At 38.0% G+C, this 23,796-nt stretch overlaps 1 protein-coding gene across 2 annotated transcripts in view; it reads left to right on the top strand.

Annotated features, from left to right (window-relative positions):
* GABRA4 (gamma-aminobutyric acid type A receptor subunit alpha4) overlaps positions 1-23,306 on the top strand; it is a 75,926-nt gene extending 52,620 nt beyond the window's left edge. For both annotated transcript variants that reach the window (XM_002709416.5, XM_051831403.2), the window contains one exon: positions 20,857-23,306. In XM_002709416.5, coding sequence (XP_002709462.1) covers positions 20,857-21,387 — 531 coding nt within the window. In that variant the 3' untranslated portion in view covers positions 21,388-23,306. The remainder of the gene's footprint in view (positions 1-20,856) is intronic.
* Positions 23,307-23,796: the final 490 nt, after the last annotated feature.

Genomic DNA, 23,796 nt, shown 5'->3' with positions numbered 1-23,796 from the left:
CCAAAGGGTAAACGAATGTGATTGATTTGTATTTAAAGCACATATTGTGTGTTCAATGAAGGTGCTATGGCTGCTTCAGATCAGCTGGATGGGATTCAGGTTCATGGTTTAGGCCACCTGGGTTCACTACTAGAACAAGTTTAAAGAGTGCTGCAAAGACAGAGTCATTATCTATCTTGAAGCTTCTTGACATATTGACAAGAGGTATTAGAGCAAGAACGTAAGAACACAACTCCAGGGGGCTGTGTGTATAACCCTCTTAAAACAGCATTTCACTTGGTGCTACTCTTCCAGACATGCTGGAGGATATTCTAGCTGTCAGCTCCAGCACGAACTGCCAGGCATGTGAGTAGGATGCCTTCAGAGTGACTGCCCATCAGCCCTTCTGACAGACAGCACGTGAAAAACTCTAAGTGAAAGCTGCCTAGCCGAGTCCTGTGAACCTCCCACTCCTGAAAAGTGACATTGCAACGTTTGCTGCTGCTTTAAGCCACTATATTTTGGGGCAATTTGTTATCCAGCACTGGATAACTGGGAAACACACACTTTTAAATTAGATAGACACAAGTTCAAATATGACTCTGCTTCTGGCTGGCAGGATGTCATCCAAGTCCTTAAAGTTTGTATTTCTACATGCTCATCTGGAATACTGCAGGGGCTCAATTTTATGAGCCTGCCTTCCTTCCTCCTTCATTCCTTCCTTCCTTAGTTCCATTTTTCTTTCCCTTTTGCTTCCTTCCTTGTTTCCTTGCCTTCTTTCCCACATAAATTCCACGGAGTGCACTGCTTTTGTGGTAGGCCATTTTAAAATCAAATATGTTAGTGCCAGGTGTGGATTTAATTGGACCTTTACTTAGAACACAGGCAGACAGAATTCAGGATGATTTTTTTTTTCGGTGAAAACTGCTGATTCACTGTTTCCAAAATTGGCATAAAATATGCTCAGACCTTCCACAACCAGCATGTGTGATGTGATCAAATGCCTTGCAGGAATGGGGTAAACACATTTTTTAAAAAGAAGCATTTCCATCAGTTCATGGTGGATATTATTTGAATTCAGTTCAGTCAAAAATATCTTTAAGAGCTAGATAAAGGAACTGAAAGCTTGAGCAACATGTTATTTGTGGGAATGACATATATTATCTCCTTGGCAACTGCAGGGTGGCATGCAATTTGGCAATCTATATTGTGTCGTCTTGGATGCCTGGAAGTCACTGTTTCCTACAGAAACAAAGGGAAGAACAACATAGGAAAACAGTTCTGATTTTAGTATGCAAAAAAAGGATTTTAAAACCAAGGGAGCAGCAGGCTGCCACAGCATAACTAGAACTCAAATGGTATTAAGTTTTCATCTATTAATTTCACAATGTTTTTGCATATGGTTTAGATCCAAAATGTTTTTGGCCCTGCCAAGCTTTTCATTCATGCTTGGTGGTCAAATGATGCCCTAAAAGACATTTGTGTGAAACTTTCAAAGCAGTGGTGTTTTAGTAAGTCTTTTATAAACATCAGGATCTCAGCTCATTTACATTTATTTATCCATTCCTTCTATAAATATTTGTTGGGTCTAATTTGTGCCAGGTGTTATGCTGGATGATGAGCCTGTGTGGATCCCCTTAGTTTATTTATGTTTTACAGCCATCCAGCTGTATCTGTGCGATAGTGTGACATTTACTTACTTGAAGTGAATCAGTACTTTAGCAGCCATTCACTTAGCCCCAGCCTGGAGACCCTGTTATATTGGCAACCAAAAGTTAGTAGAAATGAACCACAGAACTACCCAGTACTTGGAATGGGCACAAAGCAATTCTCTTAATGCCATTTCTTTGGTCAGGGATTTTGGAGAACTTCCTTAGGTATAGTCTGCTTATTTTCAAGAAACTTCAAGTAAATGCCTCCAAAGTATCTATAATGGGGATTCATGCTCAATATAATTTCATTTAGTAGGGTTTCAACTGAAATTGAATGACTTAATGAAAGAAAGGCAGGTTGCAATATGCTGGCTAGAATAGAAAGTTTCCATTTTGATGAGATTCAAAGAAGTATCAACATTACAAAATGCTGCAAAGGCAGCCTAAAGAATTGCCAGGGGGCTTGTTGATTACAGCAGGAGAATGATATGGCTGCTTATGTAAGATTAAAGCATCACATTAGTGTTGCCAGGATCACCAATGGGTTGCTGGATTTTTTTTTTTTTTTTTGCAAAAATAGTGCTAGAGATAAAAATTTGTGATTTACTGTGTAAAAGAAAGTTGAGTTCAACAATCAGCTTTTCCCAAGGATGACATAGCCTTCCATTAATCTGCTTAGTGATTTGGTTTCATGTTTGGTTATTTTATTTGAAAGGCAGAGTTACAGAGAAGGAGAGGAATCTTCCATCCACTGATTCACTCCCCAAATGGCCACAATGGCCTGGGCTGAGCCAGGCCTAAGCCAGGAGCTTCATCAGTGTAGGCAGGGTAGGGCCGTCTTCCACTGCTGTCCCAGGTCCACTAGCTGGGAGCCAGATTGGAAGTGGAGCAACGAGGATAGGAACCTGCCCCATGTGGGACGTTGACGTAACTGGTGGTGGCTTAACCCACTATGCCACAGTGCTGGCCTCTGTTCGATGTTTCTAAAACCTTGCTTTGATGCTTGTTCTTCATTCACTTCCCACCTCATTATTGCAGAAGGTGAGGCACTTATTCACGTTTCTGGGGCCTGCTCAGGAATTACTTCAAAATAAAATTATGTCCACATGTAGTGTCACAGAAAAACCCATTGGTTGATCTTCCAAACAGTGATTTCAACTATTTCTGTAGCTCAGAGGAGTGCAAGCCATATGCCTGATCTGTATAATTTCAGTATTAAAATTAACGACTGGATTTCACTTCCTCAATTTTTCCCCTATGGAATCTTATTTTACTATGTCCTCTCCAAGAGCAGTGTTTCAGATTAGAATTTTCTTGGGTTTGTGGTGATATTCATGGAAGATTTAAATAGCATTGCAGCTGTACAGAAAAGCTGTTCTAGTGTGTGCTTGGAAAATCAGCTTTTCAATAAATGATAGCTTTAGAACTATGATTGAGAGTGGAAGAAATCAGTCCTTGTTAAACAGGCTATTGTGACCACTGGCTACATGTTCCAAGTCATTTGAAGCAGAAGTTTATATTTCTTTTAGCTTTGCTCTTATAGAGGCAGGTTGGTGCCTATGGGTCTCATGCCTTTGCTGTGTATCCCCGAAGAAAAAGAGAAAGGTGGGAGTTGGTCCAGGCTTTGATCATCTCATGCTCAGTAGCAGTCGCTTAGTCATGCTTCTCAACAGGCAGATGTATGCAACCGAAGAGGAAAAGTGTTTTATTCTGCTTAACAATTAATATTCCAGGATTAACTCATTAAACAGTCCATTAACTACTGTAGTGGTCCAGGAAGTATAATCTGGATAGAAAAATGACTGTCATCTGGTTTCCAAGTGCATTTAAATATGCTGCTTTTGGCTATGTAGTCTTGCCAACTACAATCTCCTGAGACACATTGCTTGAAATTCATTTTTGCTGTTTTGAGTATACAAGGTGGGGGGGATGCTTTTGTTGCTGATTTATTTTAATACAACTTATTCATCTTTTATTTGCATTCATTCAACTTATATTTATGGACTTCTTCTCAGTATTTGGTTCCATGCTAGTTGATGGGGAAAGAAAAGTAAAACACTGTTGCCTTCCTAATACTCACAGCTGGGAGGGCACTCACATGAGCATGTTAAGTGCTAGGCTAGGAAAGAGCATTAGGGAACCCCATGAACATATGTCAGTCTGGAAGTTCCTAAATTGGCAATGCTGATAGGGGTGGGAAAGTATCAAGTTAAACATCTCAGAGGAAGCAACATTTAGGTACTCTCTTGGAAAACATGTACAGGAGGCGATGAAGTTAGAGAAAAGAAGACTGAGAAGAGTCTGTGCAAAGAGCCAGAAGCAAGGGAAGGTTGCTCAAGCTGGTAGGAACTAAATTAAGGACTAAAGGAAGACATCTTGGTTAGAGTACAGGTGTTTTAATTTGGGATTTTCTCAAACCAAATTCTATTGCAAGGATTTGTGTGCAAGTAATTTATTTTTGAGGTGATCCCAAGAAATACTGAATACTCAAAGTTTATGAATGAGCAGATTCAATGCTGCATGCTCTTCATGACAAAGAGCCTGCCTCTCCCAAGCATGTGTGGAAGAAACCTCAGGTCTGGCTCACTACGTGGCAAAGAGGTTGAGATACTTATTCTAAAAAATGCCATTTCTTTACTTATTTGAGAGGCAATGAGCTTGCAGACAGCTTACAATTACTACTCATCTAGAATTTATAGTCTCACTTATGTCCAAAATGTAATCAATGTGCAAATAGCCAATGAACCCAAAATATTTGTCCAAATATATCATTCACCAAATGCTGATTCACTCACAAAAGTCTGGCAATAGCTAAAGCTAGGGCCAAATCTGGGAGCCAGGAATTCAATCCATGTCTCTCATATGGGTGATAGGGTCCCAGTAACTTGAGCCATCATCTTTGCCTCACAGGGTCTGCATTAGGTGGAAGCTGGAATCAGGAGCCAGAGCTGAGGATCAAACCTATGTACTGACCTATGAAAGTAACTGGCATCCTAGCTGAGAGGCCATAGTTCCATCCTGGAACTTACCAACTCTTATCTCTTGTTGATTAAGAGTATTTTTCATTTGCATTATATCTGTTGAAGGTTTATCTTGGTAAAGTTTTGCTATACATGTCCATAGTGAACTGATGACTACACTCAAACTAATTAACAAATCCATCTATCCACCCTGTTTCCTGTGTGTGTGTGGTGTTAAGAACACTTAAATTCTATCTTAGCCCGCCTAAAGTGTACAATACAGTATACTTAACTATAGTCCGCATGTGTATATTTGCTCTCTAGAGTGTATTCATCTCACATAATTGAAATGTTGTGCCCCTTGAGCAACTTAGTCCCTCTTTCCTCTTTGTGTGTGTGTGTGTGTGTGTGTGTGTGTGACAGGCAGAGTGGACAGTGAGAGAGAGAGAGAGAGAGAGAGAGACAGAGAGAGAAAAGTCTTCCATTGCCGTTGGTTCACCCTCCAATGGCCGCCGTGGCCGGCCGCAGTGCGCTGATCCGATGGCAAGAGCCAGGTACTTATCCTGGTCTCCCATGGGGTGCAGGGCCCAAGCACTTGGGCCATCCTCCACTGCCTTCTCCGGGGCACAGCAGAGAGCTGGCCTGGAAAAGGGGCAACCGGGACAGAATCCGGCGCCCCGACCAGGACTAGAACCCGGTGTGCCGGCGCCGCAAGGCGGAGGATTAGCCTAGTGAGCCGCAGTGCCGGCCCCCTCTTTCCTCTTCTGTGTTCCAGTAATAGCCATTCTGTCTCTGAATTTGGAATTCTTGGAATTCATACATAAATTTGATCATGAAGTATTGTTTAACTCTCTCACACTTCTGATCCAGTCTTTTCCCCTGGTCTAGTCAGGCTCTTGTAGACAGAGCACCTCTCAGGCAGTAAACCATCCATCTGTCCCGAGTAACCTCCTGGGTAAGCCAAGTGAATATGGACCAGACATTGACAGCATACATTACACTAGGGTACCTGGAGTGGGTAAGAAGATGGTTTGTAGATGAGAGGAGGCTTGACTGGTATATGTGTGCTCGTTTCAAAGATGTAGAATATAGCAGGAGTGATGTATTTGTTTGGAGAAATATTTTGGGTTCATTGGCTATGGATAAATGTGAACACTGATTACAGTCTGGACCTATGTGAAAGTGTAAATTCTATCTGAGCGGGAATTGTAGGCTGTCCCCAGGTTTATAACACCAGAGTCAAGACCAGTGCCTGAAACCCCAGGAGGTACTCAACACATCTTTGTTTAATAATTAAATGAACAACTGAATAAATTTAAAGTTTGGTATGTAATTAGAAGCTGGAGAAAAATTAGGGAATAGACATTAATTTTATGACATTAATATAAATATTATAATCAAAGTCAAAGAGCACTTTCATTCAGTGAAGATTGGGAAAACAAAGATGACTGGGAGCTGAGCCTTTTAGAAAGATAAATGTTTTAAGATTTGGTAGATGAAGAGTATCAATGCTAGACACAGGGAAGGTAAATAGAGTTAGAATCATGAAGCAAATTAAATGGGGAACAAATCATCAACAATGTTAGATACTACTGAAACAATATGTAAGACTTAGATTTTTAAAAACAGGCCTATTAGAATAATTTATAGTTACAAAAGAAAAATTGGGAGGAGAGTCAAATAACAAAGTGTGGAGGAGTAAATTACAGATGAGGAAGTGGAAACAATACTTATAGACAATTTTCCTAAAACTAGTAGTGATGGTTGAGGAAGGATCAAAAATGTGAAGTTTTGGAAATTGATGCTTTTTGTTTACTTATAATATAAAATAAATTTTAGAATATTATATTTTTAGAAGATATAGGTACTTTTTAAAAATGGTTACTATAATTAAGTACAGTAAAGTTCACAGAAGTCATGATTTCCTGTCTCTTGAAGACTATCAGCTCAAAGGAAACCTTTTAATTAAGAGTCCGTAACTATTTCTTCCTACAGTTGGCAGGTCTGGGCTCTCTGGGATTTAGCTTGTTCTTTTTTTTCTCTCTCTCTCCTTATATTCTTCTTCCTTTTTTAAAAGATTTTTTTTCTTTATTTGAAAGACAGAATTATATATAGAGAGGTAGAGACAGAGAGAGAGAGAGAAAGAGAGAGAGAGAGAGAGAGAAAGATCTTCCATCTGCTGGTTCACTCCCCAAATGGCTGCAAGGGCCAGAGCTTAGCCGATCCGAAGCCAGGAGCCAGGAGCTTCTTCCGGGTCTCTCATGTGGGTGCAGGGGCCCAAGGGCTTAGGCCATCCTCTGCTGCTTTCCCAAGTGTATTAGCAGGGAGCTGAATTAGACGTGGGACAGCTGGGACTCGAACCAGCGTCCATATGGGATGCTGGCATGGCAGGCTGGAGCTTTAACCCACTGCACCACAGAGCCAGCCCCCTGCTTTCAAGTATATAAATAAATCTTAAAAATAATTTGGAAACTTACCTGCTTGACTTCAGAACCAAAGATATTTACTTTAATACTTAGCTATACTGCCACATAAAAATGGAAATTAACATTAATGATGGTTTTAGGTGTGTGTTACAGATGTTGATAGAGCGCATATTTCCCCTGTCTGCCTACCAGATATTTGGGCTTGCTGGTTTCCAGCCTGCTTGGTTGAAGTTCTTATCTTGGCAGTAGACATTAATGTGCTGATGAGCCATTTGCCATAAATTGCAACTCAACTACTGGTTCAATTCATGCTAAATTTGCAATCTGCCTTTACTGAAGTGCAAAATTGGCTTTCTTGTCATAAAGTGGTAGAACATGCAAAATAGTCTAATACCTTATTTTCAAGCTCAAGTAAGATTAGCTAGGCTCAGAGAAAGTTTAAAATTTTTTCACTTTGAATGAACAGCTGTTTTCAACCTGAGAGCATTATTAAGTGTTGAATGGTTTGATAATGGAAACTATGGCTGATACCATGAGGCTTATTCCTCAGGAAAATTATTTCCTGGAAAACACACAAATAGCTAAACTATTTGGTGGTTGTCTATTTGACAATGTGAGCACTATGAAATGGTGTCACAAAAGAGCACGGATTTGTTCTGCTGACTTAAAGTGTTATTTTACCATAGATGGAGTAGATTTGGAATGAATTGTGCGAACAGAATAATTCAACCTCTGCTTTATGACCAATTGACTGTGCTTCCATTTGTAAAAAATACAAGGAAAGGGATTGCTTTAAAATACAAGAACTTGGCCGGCGCTGTGGCTCACATGGCTAATCCTCTGTCTGTGGTGCCAGCACCCCAGGTTCTAGTCCTGGTTGGGGCTCCAGATTCTGTCCCAGTTGCTCCTCTTCCAGTCAAGCTCTCTGCTGTGGCTCAGGAAGGCAGTGGAGGATGGCCCAAGTGCTTGGGCCCTGCACCCGCATGGGAGACCAGGAGGAAGCAGCTGGCTCCTGGCTTCGGATTGGCACAGTGTGCCGGCCGTAGCGGCCATTTTGGGGGTGAACCAAAGAAAGGAAGACCTTTCTCTCTGTGTCTCTCTCTCACTGTCTAACTCTGCCTGTCAAAAAAAAAAAAATACAATAGGTGACTTAATGATCCATCTGTTGCCATGTATGCATGTGTACATACACACTTACCTTATACATAATTTGGTACAATGCATTGCTGAACTGAACTTGAAGAATTTGTAGAAAAGTCACATATGTTAAGTATCATTTTCAAGTCAAAACCTAGAACTGGTGCTCATGTAGCTGAACTTTGAAATGTCTTGCACTGGGGCTGACAGGGTTATGTTTCAATCAGTTTTGCCATATATTTGGAATGGTAAAAATTTAAGCAGCTTTTTAAAGTGATGTATTCAAACTTAAGGGAGATTTCAGAAAATCAAGTTGAATAGTAATTTCCCCAATGCAGAACATCATGATAATATTTTTATCCTGTATTAGATGCATATTTTGAGTGGTCATATTGGTTTACTTTCTTTAAAAGATTTATTTATTTATTTGAAAGGCAGAGTTACAGAGAGGCAGAGGAAGGGAGGGAGGGAGGGAATAAAGGGAGAGAGAGAGAGAGAGAGAGAGAGAAAGTTTTCCATCTGCTGTTCACTCCCCAAATGGCGTCAACCACCTGAGCTGGTCCAATCTGAGGGCAGGAGCCAGGGGCTTCTTCTGGGTCTCCCACATAAGTGCAGGAGCCCAAGGACTTGGGCCATCTTCTACTGCTTTCCCAGGCCATAGCAGAAGTGGATCAGAAGAGGGGCAGCTGGGTCTCTAACTGGCGCCCATATAGGATGCCAGCTCTGCAGGTGGATGCTTTACCCACTGTGTCACAGTGCTGGCCCCATGGTGGTTCATTTTAAGAACAACTCTGAGAGAGTTTCTTCAATTAAAAAAAAAAAGCCTTGCTAAGCTAAATTGTGTTTATTGTTGAGATACAGTGTTCATTGCTGTGAAATAAATCTATGTATAGGTGGATCTATTTATAAATATTTAATCTTGCTTTAATGGATATATATGAGATACAAAATAATGTCTGTAAAGCAATTAATGACATACAAACACCTGAATAATAAGAATGTTATGAATGAGAGTAAGAAAATTCAGAAAGAACTATACAGCAATTTTTACATATATCGCAAAAGTGGATTATCTACTCAGAGGAAGAATTTTGTGTGATACAAAGAGTTGGTACAGTCTTTAGTGAATATTCAAAGCTGCATAAATATACATCAAATCCAAATATAAAAAAAAAACACACTGTTTACAAATGTCATTCATTTGACTTGGGTTATGCTGGATCTTTTCTGCTTTCTCTTTAATTCTGTAAACATATTTATTTGCTGTTTTGGAAAGACCCCAGAAATGGTTGAGTATCATTTGAGATTCAATTCACATCACCAGCATTTTTTAATTATATGAATTTGACTGAGATACTCAACTTTTGTGGGATACATGTCCTCATTGGAAAAATAAGAATGCTAATACTATCCCATGGATTTTCGCAAGAACTAAGTATATTTGTGAAAACCATTTACTCTAGTGCTTGGTCTACAGTAAGTGTCTCCTGTGTAGATAATGATGATTAAAGATTTCACTCTGAAAGTGATACCATTAGGCATTAACTATGTAGGCTAGAATGTACAGCCTTGCCTTAATTGTTTCTAAAGAAATCAGGAGTAAAAGGAAAGGGGAGATTTTAGAAGATCCTCAAGGGATCTCAAGTTTTTATTGATAAGGAATATTATTGGCCTTCCATATCCTCACTACTTCGGGAACTCTTTGAAAATTATTCCTACCACCACTACTTTCTACGCTTGCCCCCAAACCTCTCTTTTACCTGGATATGCCTTGCTCAACCCTCATAGCTCAGTACAAGTATCAGTTTCACAAAGATTTTTCCAATGCTCGGGCTAAGTAATATACTCCATAGTTCTTCTAATTTCCTTTATAGCACTCACTGATTATTATAATGTTTCTATGATTCCTAAGAAAAATTTCAGATTGTAATATTTCCCCTTTTATACCTGAATACCCAGAAAATACTTGTAAGAAAAATTACCCCAAAAATACTTGTATTTATTGAATGAATTAATGGATGGATTGAGTCAGTGTCTTTAATAAGTCATTTATTGGTTATGAAACATAGGGATTCAGCTTTTTATCCCTTAAACATGAATCCATTAAATTTGTTACAAATATTTGGTTCAGTAGGACAAAATTCCTTTGCCATCCCAGAGAATTTGACAAGGTTCGTGACTCATCTGAAACTTCTTTTCCGTGTATACCTGTGCTTTTACATTGGAATGCGGCTGACAGTGCTTGAGCTGTGGAGTGTTTTCCCCCTGCAGATGTATCCTGAGGATCTGGTCTTGACAAATGATTGTGTTTTAGGCAGTTCCCCTTAGTTTTTTTGCTGATACAGATAAAACTGTGACTCAGACTATCTGCTTTGCCAGCCTCCTTCTTAGAGGGCTGGCACAGACCCGAATCTTTCTGGATGGCTATTTATCATAGCACAATTTCATTATGATCAAATCACATCAAGTCTATATTAAGAATAAAACATTGTTCAAATGTCTGAGTTTGAATGTGATTTTTTGAATTACAATTCAGTTTGAAGCTGAAGGAAATCATTTTAATAGTATGATGCGATTGCTTTAAATTTAGGGGCCATGTTTGTGGTATAGCAGGTTAAGTTGCTACCTGTAATGCTGGTGTCCTATACATGAGTGCTGGTTTGAGTTTCTTCTGACCTCCTTCAACTCCCTGCTTATGTACCTGGGAAAGTAAGAGAAGATGGCTCAAATATTGGGCTCCTGCCACTCATGTTGCAGACCCAGATGGAGTTTCAAACTCCTGGATTTGGCCTGCCCTAGTGTCATTAGAACCACTTGGGGAGTGATCCAGAAGATGGAGAATCTCTTTCTCCCTTTGTCTGAATCTGTCTCTCTCTGCTCTCTCTCTTTCTCAGTCACTTTGCCTTTCAAATAAATAAAATAAATCTTTAAAACCATGACTTTGTTGGGCCACCTGAATTAGTACTTGGAAAACTTAGATTTCTTATCCGATGTTGAATGAGAAATTTACATATATTAAGTTTAATATTATTTCTTATATTTTTTATTTATTTGAAAGACAGAGGGAGGGAGAGAGAATCTTTTTTTAAAAGATTATTTATTTGAAAGTCAGAGTTACACAGAGAGAGGAGAGTCAGAGAGAGGTCTTCCATCCAGTGGTTTACTCCGCAGATGGAGGCAATGGCTGGAGCTGCACTGATCCGAAGCCAGAAGCCAGGAGCCAGAAGCTTCTTCCAGGTCTCCCACTCAGGTGGAGGGGCCCAAGAACTTCAGCCATCTTCTACTGATTTCTCAGGCCATAGCAGAGAGCTGGATTGGAAGTGGAGCAGCCAGGTCTCAAACCGGTGCCCATATGGGATGCTGGCGCTTCAGGCCAGGGCGTTAACCTGCTGCATCACAGCACCAGCCCCGAGAGAGAGAGGGAATCTTGCATCTACTTGTTTACTATCCAAATACCTCCAAGACCCGGGTCTGGGCCAGACAGAAGCCAGCAGTCTGGAACTCAGTTTTGCTCTTTCAGGTGGTTGACATTGTTCCAAGTACTTGAGCCATCATCTGCTATTTTCCGTGGTGCACATTAGCAGGAAGCTGGAAACAAGTCTGGAACAGAGCCAAGGCTCAAAACCAGGCACTCTGTTGTTAGAGTGGCAACTCAAGCAGCTTCTTAATCACTATGCTGAATGCCTTAGTACTCAATACAAAATGTGAAAAAGTTATAAATCACATTATTAATGACATTTCCACTATTCAGACAAATACCTGCTCCGAAATTCAAACATGCACACACACACTTAGTCTTAGTTACAATTTTAAAGGATGAAAGTATTTATGAAAAATTATTGGATAGTTGAAGAAAGAGCTGGAACTCTGTCTAAGCTGGAAAGTTAAATAAAAGCTCCAGTTAACTGGATTCTTCTGATTAGAGTTAAAATGAGCTACAAGTAATAGAGTCACAAGGAGGGTGTTTTTTTGAAATTAAGTGATTCTCTTAGTCTATGTAGGTTGCCACAACAAAATGCCATAGCCCAGGTGGCTTAGATGGGAGTGGGGTGGGAGGGCAAGAATGGGGGGAAGAAACACTATACCCCTAAAAGCTATAGATATGAAATTTGTATTCATTAAATAAAAACCTTCAAAAAATCAAATCTATTTCTGACAATTGTGGAAGCTGGAAAGCCTAAGATCAAGGTTCCCACAGGGTTCATCTCCAATAAGGACCATTTTCTTGGCTTGCAAATAGTCACTTTCTGACTGTGTCCCTACAGAGTAGAGAGTGGGAGTTGGGGAAAGGTGTGGGGAGAGAAATCTGTGATGTTTCTTTTTCTTTTATAAGGATACCAGTTGTATAATACCAGGGCTTCACTCTATGATTCCTTAACCCTAACCACCTCCTTAAATGTTTTTTCTCCTGTACATTCATAAATATAGTTAAGGCTTCATTATATAAAGTTGGAAGGGACATAATTAAGTTCAAACAGTAATCATTATAATGTCTTGCTATTTCCACTTGCAATCTTCTTTGACATTTGTTCTTTCTTGTCATTCCTAGTCTGGTGGTCTCCATTGCCCCATTTCATTCTTTCAGTTTATATGTGGATGGAAGTCCTTTTGACCATTGTAGTTAAAATAGATTAAGAAAAAACAGTGTCAATATATGCCAGACAGACCAGCATATTCACAGATAAAATTCTTTGTAATATTCCATTATATGTAAGAGGTAGGCTGACCAGATTGGATAGCCAACACTGTAATTGTGGGCCAGTACTTTATGTCTGTCTTCTCATAGCATAATGAGATGTGAATATCATCTTGTAGGTTAGGATTACAGTGGTCCCTCAAGGCCTTGATGTTTCCCTGATGGCTGCTTTCTAGATTTTACTGATAGTTGATAAACTCCCAACATAGACACACACACACACACACACTCAGAAAGAGAGAGAGAAAGAGAGAGAGAGAGAGAGAGAGAGAGAGAGAGAGAGTGATCTGATACAATAATACCTGAGATGCCTTTCTTATTATATCCACAGCTTTTTTAGACGTTGAAATTCTTACAACTGTAGCTTTTCCTATATGGAGCATGACATATAGTTGTGGTAGCTAGTTCAGTTAAATGAGTGTTACCTGAGTGCTAGGTGGGAAGAATCTTAACAAAGGTTAGCCATTGTTGCTATTGCTACCATTGCTATGTTTTTCCTAGAGTTCCCTACAGTTGTCCTATACAGTGTTAAGTTTTAACTTTAATACAAATAAGTATTTTCATTTTACTATTGCATTTTGTGTTTTGTATGTATTTATATTTCTTGTATTGTTTGTATTTCTGCCAGTAACATCCTTTTTATGGTTGACATCACCATAGGTGTCTTATTTTCTGATGATTAGAAATGGGCATAATTTGACATAAATGTATATTTTAAAACTTTTAAAACTTGCTGTTGTATCTCTTTGTTTCTGAATGGCATATGTTTTTCTGTAGGAGGCAGAACGTTATTAACTGAACTCAGTCGAGTTATTTCTTTATACTGTTTGATGCCCTCTGTGTGCCAGACATTGTGCTAAGTGCTTTGCTGTATTATCTTATTTATTCATGATGGGGAAGAGACTGTTATTGCTTCTGTGGCAAGAAAGTCTTTGAGACTTCAAGAGATTAAGTAAAACTTGCCGAATATCTCAATTGTGAATGGAAAATTTAATATTTGAATCCAGGCCTATCTGATTTAGCCAAGTTTGTTTTTTTTTTTAATTTCTGACCCCTAGATCACTGACAATAGAGCAGCTAATCAATAAACTTTCTACAAAAAAGAATTGATATTTTTGAGGTTTTTACTAATGCCTAGATTATTCTTACAAATGCTTCAAACAACTACACTCCTGCTTTTCCTTTCTGAGAGAGAGAAAAGATTCATCTTGCATGACGTTTAGGTTTAGAGAAAATGATTAGAGTGGCTTTTACCTTCTAACCTCCAGAGTTTTGTTAGTGAGAACAGCCAGTGGTGCAGTTCTAGATAGGGTTCTGGAGAAGTCCACTTGACCAAGCCAAGAACTTCTGCTCTGGTGTATCTCCAACAAAGCCGTGCCTTCCAGTGGAGCTATATCTTTAATACAGAAAGCATTTACACACACACACAAAGCTCTAATAATCACTAGGAAACAAAACTAACCACAATCATATATCTAAAAGAAATCCTAATTTTTTAAACCTTTAGCTGTAACTCTGTAAGGACAAGATAAGTGAATTCTTTAAGATTTATTTTTCTGGTAACTCCAAATTGAAGATATAAATGTATGCCAGTGTCTGCCATTGAAAGTAATATTTTCATAGCTTATGGAAATGCAAACATTGAATTAAATGCTAACATTGGATGGAAATGAAATACAATAAATAGGATTCTCAACATTTTCATTTCCACATTTTAGACCTCAATATATGATAGAGTCCCTTAGTAACTATTTGTGAAATATTTAGCATGTTTATTTGGAAGTTTGTTTTTTATTTCTTCATGGTGGCACTTTCTAAAAATGCTACTGAAAGACTTCAGTAAGTCATTACCTTGAGGTTTAGTTTCAGCTACTCTCCTGTACTTATTTCCTTATTTAAAAAGATATTTGACTACCCTTGAAGCCCTGTCCAGTGGCCTTGGATAAATGTCTTTATGTATTTATATTACTGGATTTAGTTTTTTTTTTTTTCTTGAGTATGTGACTCATTGAGATTCTAAAAAGATAAGTCTGTTCATTATTAGCTTTGTTAGTTTTTAATTTAGAAAAGTTAAATTACATTTTATTAAACTTCATTAGCTTTTCAAGCAAGCAATATGAATATAGCTACTTGCATTCTGCAAACCTAATCTTAGTCACTTTATCTCATTGCTGGTACAGTAATAAGTTGAGATGAATATTCTCCTTTGCAGTTGATGATCCTTCTTTAGAAATTGTGTCAGATCACAGTCATGATTGATGAATTGCTTGGATCAGCTTCTGTTTGCCTGTTGCTGCTTTAATTTGTTGGTAAAGTTTGAATTTGCCACCTCACATCCCACCAGTTTCTTTGCTTCGGGCTATTGTGACTAATGACAAAGTAATTTCAAACTAAATCATTTTTTAAATTCAAATGAAGCTCAGGTGCTTTTCCTGTTTGAAACCACTGCATATGTGCTGCATACTGATGGGGCTGCTGAAGTGTCTGCACTCGGCATGAAACATAGCTCTCACTGGCACATTAGTTACTCCAAACATGTGAGAGCTGTGTGAGTATTTTCAGTAGTGAACCCTGTGCCAAGTGGGTCAGCAGATTCCTCAACCCCTTTGTCATTTGTCATCATGAAAAATGAGAACTAAGTTTTACACAGTAGACCATGAGACATAAGCACAAAATAACTTGTGTATCACTTGGCTGTTTGGCAGAGGACACAAATTTCAGCCTCAAATCAATCCAGTTCCACGTCCCTTCATAAAGAGTGTGGCACACAGATATTGATGTTTTCACTATAAAGAAATGTTAAATGTTTGAGGAGATATATTTTCCTCTTTGGCCATAACACAATGCATACAAATATGGAAACATCACATAACCTGCAATAACTATGTCCAATTCTATTATGTTAAATTGTTGTAATTTAAAAATTCTGTGAGACCCCTTAGGAATGCTCAGCCAGACTTGGGATTGAGTCAACATAATTTCTTTGTCTGCGATATTATTGAAATCAACCCTATAAACAATAGAAATATTAATATTGAGATAGGAACTTGAAAAAGGATTTTGGTTCTGTACTACATCCATTTCAAGGCAATTTATCATACATGAAATGGTTTCCTACTGTGTGCATTATCCTTCAATGATTAATAAGACAGTGTTTGTACTCTAGAAGCTTACTAACACTTTGCAGTTGGGGATGGAAAGATCTGATATTTGTTTTCTGATAGAAATCCTATTGATACTGCTTGCTCCATTTTGAGAAAGTCTGTTATGTCTTGATTCATCATTCTAATCACCTTAGACACATCCTTAGATGATCCTATGTCTTTTGCTTTGGTATTACCTGTTTTCCAGGGATGTTCTTCAAATCTAGAATTTTATATCTTTGTTGTGTATGACTTGTCCAGTAACAGATATTATCTGAATAAAATGTCTTTAAAATTTTTAAGTATTTATTTTATTTTCATTTATTCAAAAGGCAAAGTGACAAAGAGGAATACACACACACACACACACACACACACACACACACACATTTAGAGAGAGAGATGAGTTTATTTCCTAAATGCCCACAACAGCCAGAAATCAGTGAGGCCTATGTCAGGAGCTTGGAACTCCATCCAGGTCTCCCCCAGTGGCAGGAATCCAAGTCCTTGAGCCATTGCTTGCCACCACTCAGTATGTATATTAGCAGGACGCTGGAATGGGAGCTGGGAGAGGCCTTAGACATTGCCGCTCCAATATGGGCAACCCAAACATCAGCTTAACTGTTGCCCCACAATGTCTGCTTCAGAATATAAATTTCAAGCTGTCAAAAACATGAGTAAGTAAAATTTGGAATGGAAATGTCAAAGATGTGAAAAATGTATTAATAATTAAGGAATCACTTAGATGGCAAAATTGGTTCAAAATCTTTTTGAAGAGTGGCTATAGGCTTTTTAAAAAGGAATGCTAGAATAAAAAAGCTTGATTAGAGATTGAATGGCTTAATATCCCACAGGGCAATAAAATCATAACCTTTGGTGATCTTTTTACTAGAGAGAAATCTACAAGTTTATATTTAAACTTCTCAATGATTGGGTTCTAATCAAATAGTAAGCAGCAAAACCACACTCAGGAATGTACTGCTAGAGACTTAATAATAGGTAAATGATGCTCCATTAAGACACTGAAAGGATTTGCTGTATTTCTTTCTGATTCCCAAATGTTAGTTCATTTTTCTTTTCTTTTTTTAAAAAAAAGTTTGTTTATTTGAAAGGCGGAATTGTAGAGGCAGAGAGAGAGAGAGAGAGAGAGAGAGAAAGAGAGAGGGAGAGAAAGAGAGAGGGAGAGAGAGAGAGGGACAGAGAGAGAGAGAGGTTTTCCATCTGCTAGTTTACTCCCTAAATGACCGCAGTCACTGAGCTGGGCTGATCTGAAGTCAGGAGTCAGGAGCTTCTTCCAGGTCTCCCATGTGGGTGCAGGGGCCCAAGGTCTTAGGCCATCTTCTACTGCTTTTCCAGGCTATAGCAGAGCTGGATTGAAAAGTGGTGCAGCTAAGACTCAAACTTGAGTCTGTATGGGATGCTGGCACTGCAAGCGGCAGCCTTACCTGTTATGTCACAGTGCTGGCCCCTTGATCAATTTTTCTTACAATGTACCTATTAAGAATGTTTGCAGGCCGGCGCCAAGGCTCAATAGGCTAATTAATCCTCCACCTAGCGGCGCCGGCACACCGGGTTCTAGTCCCTGTCGGGGTGCCGGATTCTTTCCCAGTTGCCCCTCTTCCAGGCCAGCTCTCTGCTGTGGCCCGGGAAGGCAGTGGAGGATGGCCCAAGTGCTTGGGCCCTGCACCCCATGGGAGACCAGGAGAAGCACCGGGCTCCTGCCTTCGGATCAGCGCGGTGCGCCGGCCGCAGCGCGCCAGCCGTGGCGGCCATTGGAGGGTGAACCAATGGCAAAAAGGAAGACCTTTCTCTCTGTCTCTCTCTCTCTCACTATCCACTCTGCCTGTCAAAAAAAAAAAAAAAATAGAATGTTTGCTGACACAAGTAGATAAGCGCAGTTTATTAAAACTTCCACTCTTTTCCTGGCTCCTGGCTTCAGATCCACACAGTTCCAGCCATTGTGGCCATCTGGGGAGTGAACCAGCAGTTGGAAGACCTCACTCTGCCTCTGCCTCTCTGTAACTCTGTCTTTCAAACAAATAATAAATCTTTAAAAAAAAACTTTCACACTTGTGAATAGAGAGACTGTTCAATGTAACAGTAAATAACTGGCTGTGTGATTTCCAGCCAAACATAACATTTGTGCTCTTTACTCTGCTGTGAAATGAGGAACTAGATTAAGGTGATTGTTAAAATCTCCCCCAGTTTTAGTATGTTGTAATCCTTAAAGGATGGGATTATGAATAGCAAGATTTCTTGTTCATTGGCTAGTGTGTGGAATTATGCTACAGTGCCCCCTAAAGGTACTTTATGATTTGGGGGCAGGCCAACCTTCTAATCCTAGAATATCTAAGGAACTTCCTCTTAGAAGAAGTTTGGCAGCACATCCTGTTAGGACCTTTGATTTAAGTAGTCAATATTTGCTAGCTATTTTCACAGAAATTCTGCATCACAAACCATCATACAATAAATATTTATTTTCACTCTCAAGCATATAAGCCAAATGGGGAGTTCTGATAATCTTGATGAAACTCGGTGGGAACCTACATTATTCTTGGTGTTGTGTGAACATCAGGGCTGTTTCCTCTAATCTTTGCAGGTGGTTCTTTCTTCGGTGTTGAGTAGTTGCTGCACACTCATAAACACATCTGTGCTTAGCAAAGTGTTTAAATGTTGACTCTCTTCAGATTTTTTGGAGTTGTGCCTTTGTGCATCATTCTCCTTTCTGGTACTTTGTCCCATGGAGTCAAGCCACCTTGATGCGCCAAAGACCTTTAGCTCCATCTCTTCAGTGTGGCCAGTTTGTCATTATACTCTATCCCTTTCCTGCACGAAAGTATAACTCTTGCCAGCTTGTTTTTCTCTTCTAGAGATTATGGTCCTGTGTTGTCTAAAGCCTAGTATCTTCAAAAGTCATTGTTTTACATTTTTGCTAGTTCTTTGTCAATTCAGGCAGCAGAGATAATTTAGTTTCTGTTACTCAATTTTAACTGGAAGTCAAGGAAAAAATATGGCTTTCTAAGAATTGTAAACAACCTAACTTTTGGTGGAATAAGACAGTATGCAACTATCAAATTATATTTGAATGTGTGTATGTATATATTTCCAGTTTGTCCTATTTGTCCTCTAGCAGTCTGTTTCCTTCTGTTCTTAGGATATTTAGGATTTTGTCATAGTTTGGCATTGAATATATTTCACTTTTTGTTGTATTTTTTATTATATGTGTGAGCATATGTTATCTGACCAATAGTAGTATATGCTCTTTAAAGGTCGGAGCTATACTTTATTGCTTTCAAAATTTTCTTTAGTATGTGTATAACATTTAAAATGGATGATAATCAATTTTCATTCCTTTTTGTAAAAAGGATTCAAAATATGAGGATTAATTAGGTGTCATTTATAATGTGTTTTGTACTGGAAAAGTTCAGCATAAGTAATGATGTCTTTAGCATTTAGGTTGATATCAATCTGAGTTTCAGTTGTCTTCACCAAAATTAGGTGCCATATGTTAGGCTCCAATTTCTCATGAGTTCAAATGCAACCTGCTTAGAAGAATACTCCAAGCTTACATGAACAGTGTTATCAAAACCTCTCAGAGTCGTTTTGGCTTTGTATTTTCTGATGCTGTTTTTCTTTCTCTACTCAGTGACTTTGACATTGTAATTCAGAATACATGGGACATGGATTGAACACTTTAAAAATGCTTGATGAGCATGGTATTGAAGATTATATTTATTGAATAAACCCTTATCTCTAAAATAAGTTTTCAGTTATACCTAATCTACTTTTTGTATTATCTGTGAGTTGTCCTGAAAGGTGGTTGCCTCCTTCCAATCACCCATTGGAGAGTTGCTTCTCTTCCTCTTTTTTGACTACTTTTTTAAAAAAATTATTTATTTATTGGAAAGGCAGAATTACAGAGAGAGAGAGAGACAGACAGACAGATAGAGAGAGGTAACCTCTATCCACTGATTCACACCCCAAATGGCCACAACAACTAGGCCTACGCAGGGCCCAAGTTAGAAGGATGAACTCCATCCAGGTCTCCCACATGCATGCAGGGGCCCAAGCATTGTTTTCTCAGGCCCATTAGCTGAGATCCAAAGTGGAGCAGCCAGGACTCAAACCAGCATCTCAGGTGGTGACTTAACCCACTGCACCACAATGCCGGCCCAACCTGACTACTTCTTCATCTCTTTCCCTATCCTTTGTTTCATAGAATGGTATAAGAAGATCTTATATAACCTTTAAATTACCTCAGAATGAACGTGATTAGGGAGGACAAATGATTGCAAATCATATATTATGTTCCGAAGTCACACATCATTATTTGGGGGAATCATCTGAACAATCACTTTCCTCAATTAACATAGCATTCTCTAGTGGACTATGTAGTTATTTTTTTGTGCCTGTCAAAATTATAAGAGGAATTAATTTTAGTGGTTTATAGTCTTGTTCTACAAATAAAACAATTTAATGGAAAATAGTGAATTACATTTTATTTTAACCATTCTTCATTGGTTAATGATTTGAAAGCAGGTATCTGTGCAACTACTTGGTGATTATGTCTTATGTCTATACAATCTTTTATTTAAAAGTGTATATTCTTTGTATTTTCATTATTAATTGTGGTGAAACCTAAAAATGTATCTGAATTTTTTTTATTTTATAATAATGTGTATGATTGGCTATTAAAAATTCTTTTATGAAAATAGAATTTGAAAATTAAAGTCTTGGAATGTTTTTAAAGCACAGTTATGCATATATAGATAGTTGTTATTTTTATGTATTGCATTCTTTTTAGTTTTGTACAAATCTTAATTAATTTACATAACCAATATAGTTTTTAATATACCTTTTCAGAATACAAATGCCAATTTGAACATGAGGAAAAGAACAAATGCCTTGGTTCATGCTGAATCAGATGTTGGCAGCAGAACTGAGGTAGGAAACCATTCAAGCAAATCTCCCACAGTTGTTCAAGAATCTTCTGAAACCAAACTTCAGACTTACTTAGCTTCCAGTCCAAACCCATTCAGCCAAGCAAATGCAGCTGAAACTATATCTGCTGCGAGAGCGCTGACACCGGCTCCTTCAGCTCCTAGTCAGACTGCGTGTGTGTCTAGACAAGCTTCGCTTGGATCTGCTTCTACTCAGCATGTGTTTGGATCAAGACTGGGGAGGATTAAGACCACAGTTAATACCGCAGGGGCTTCTGGGAAGTTGCCAGTCTGCACTCCTCCCCCTGCTCCTCCACCCTCTGGATCTGGCGCAAGTAAAATAGACAAATATGCCCGTATTCTCTTTCCAGTCACCTTTGGAGCATTTAACATGGTCTATTGGGTTGTTTATTTATCTAAGGACACTATGGAGAAATCAGAGAGCCTAATGTAATTTTGTTGTATAGTAGTTTCATAAAAGATGATTTAAATGTAGACTGTCTTTTAAAATGTTTTTAAAGATAGCTATTCTTTACTAAAATAAAAATTATGTGTAATTTTTCAATTTAAAAAATATAACCCAGTTATTGGGAGAGTTAATTTTTCAGCAAAGGATAAGTGAACCATCTTACTTCTGAGAAAGACACTTTAAAAGTGATCATTCAGCATTCAAGTAAGATGGAGTGTAGACTATACAGAAAGTTGAGAAGATAAATATAAGGCTATTAGAGGTATGGGTTACACATTTTTGCATTGAAATTTGAAAAAAGACTATTGAAATGTTTAAATAAACCCTATAAATATCAACCAGCCATCCCAAATTTCTCAGTGGCACTGTCCTTAACCAGAAGTGTTTATCAGATATCATTTGTAGTGAGCTTTGGAGATTCTTTCAGTTCCTGCAAGAAAAGGACTTTCCTTGTTAAGAAAACATTGATAAAAGGAAAATGGACCAAAACAAATACTGATCAAGGGAGTGAAGTCTCCTGCATGAAAGACAAAGACATAGGCCAGGGAAAATGTGTTCCCTTTCATATGCTGGCCAAATAGTTCTTAATAGTTGACTTGAAATTTTGTGCTCTGAGCCAAAGTTCAACTAATTATAGGAATTATTTTTTTACAGTAGCTCATTCAGTTCTGTGCTCTGTTCATTCACTACATAGTTACTCAACATAGAGCCTGCTGTGCTAGGCACTGTGTCCTAGGAAAGCTCTTTCACCTTTATCTACAATATTACTTAAATAGAGTAGTCAATGCATGCTCAAGAACCATAAACCAGCAGAGGACATTGCATTCTTTAATGAAAGAAATTTATTTAGTCTGGCAACATATCCAAAATTATTTGTTTCTCGTATATCGATAGAGGGTAACTAGTATATTTTTTCACATAGCTACTTTGAGGTACGTAAATAATAGTACAACTTCAGATACTGGTTTTCAAAATATAATGAAAATGTGGTACAGATTGTTCTGTAATTGAAAAGTGCTATGTACCTGCAAATAAAAATCTGGGAACTATAAAACTGAATAGATTACCTGTCTCAGATTTTATCAGAGTTACCTAATAGAATCAGATCAGAATCATGGGATCATCAGAAATAGGAATTCAACTCCCTTTTCAGATGTTTTTCCAAACATAGATCTATATTTGATGGTGAAATGCTAATCTTCTTGGGAATTTGGTGTCTCTAGTTCTGTATTTCTGGGCAAGTTTTGTGTTTATGTTTTGGGAGTTTTGTTAAGGTTTCATAATTCACATGAGTATTTTAAAGCTAAAGGAGCTGCAAAGACAAGGAGTGAGGGAGAAATCATAGTCACAGGGTACAACCCACTGACTATTATATTATGCAATTTTTCAGGATTTTCATGTACTGACTTTCCTTTCATTAGGTAGGCTTAACAAAATAACTGACTATCTGGGAGCTGTCTTATGCAGCTCAGTTCAGGTCTGATTTGGTGTTGTTTTGTTGCTTTTGAATTTCTCTTCTATACCTCTTTCTACCAGTTTCAGAGGATATGAATGAGTGTTTCTGGGGAACATTTTGATAGAAATAGCCACCCTGAAAAGAGAATCTCTTATTATTTAAAAACAAATGATATTAATTAACTGACATTGATTTACTGCACTGATTTGCATTGATTGTATCAGGCCTGTAAAATGTGAAAATGCCAAATAGTAACTGTTGTTCATATCTGATAATACCTTCATGGCTGTCTTTCTAGTTATTTCATAGAATAAACATATTTTAAAGTTCTAAGACTCTATAGAAATCATCCAATCCAGACCCCTCATCTACAAATTTATTATGGTAAAATGAGACCCACTAAGATCTGTATATATGTATATAATTAATAAAGAGTACTTGTACAAAAAGGTTGACCATAAATTATTTCATGAATGTGAATAGATTTCTGGCCTTGAATCAGTGCTTGTAATTGTGATTGGAAGCTATGATCATTAACTATTTCTTTGAAATTACCTTACTTCTTTGGTGAAGAGCACTTAGTCTTTGCTTATCTGCTAATCTACTCTTTAGAACTATTTCATTGCCTTCATTTTTTTTCCCCAAAAAATTCTTTAAATTTCATATGTTTCAAATATATAAAAATAAATTATTTTAGATTTGTAGAGCAGAGATCAAAGAGAAATCATGTTTTTTTTTCTTAATCTTAGGTATGAAGAATTAAAAATAAACCAGGTAGCCAAACAAACAAAAAGAACAAAATTAACTAAGGATTCATAACTGTCAATTTGGAAAGCAAATTGACTCCAAATATTAGTATAAAAATTATAAAAACACAATAATAATTATAACACTGTGTTGATTGTTTCCTCTAACTCAATGTTAGGAAATTTAGTCAA

This window comes from Oryctolagus cuniculus, chromosome 2, assembly GCF_964237555.1.
Source record: "Oryctolagus cuniculus chromosome 2, mOryCun1.1, whole genome shotgun sequence".
Lineage (NCBI taxonomy): Eukaryota > Metazoa > Chordata > Mammalia > Lagomorpha > Leporidae > Oryctolagus > Oryctolagus cuniculus.
This window is presented reverse-complemented; position numbering and strand designations above follow the sequence as displayed.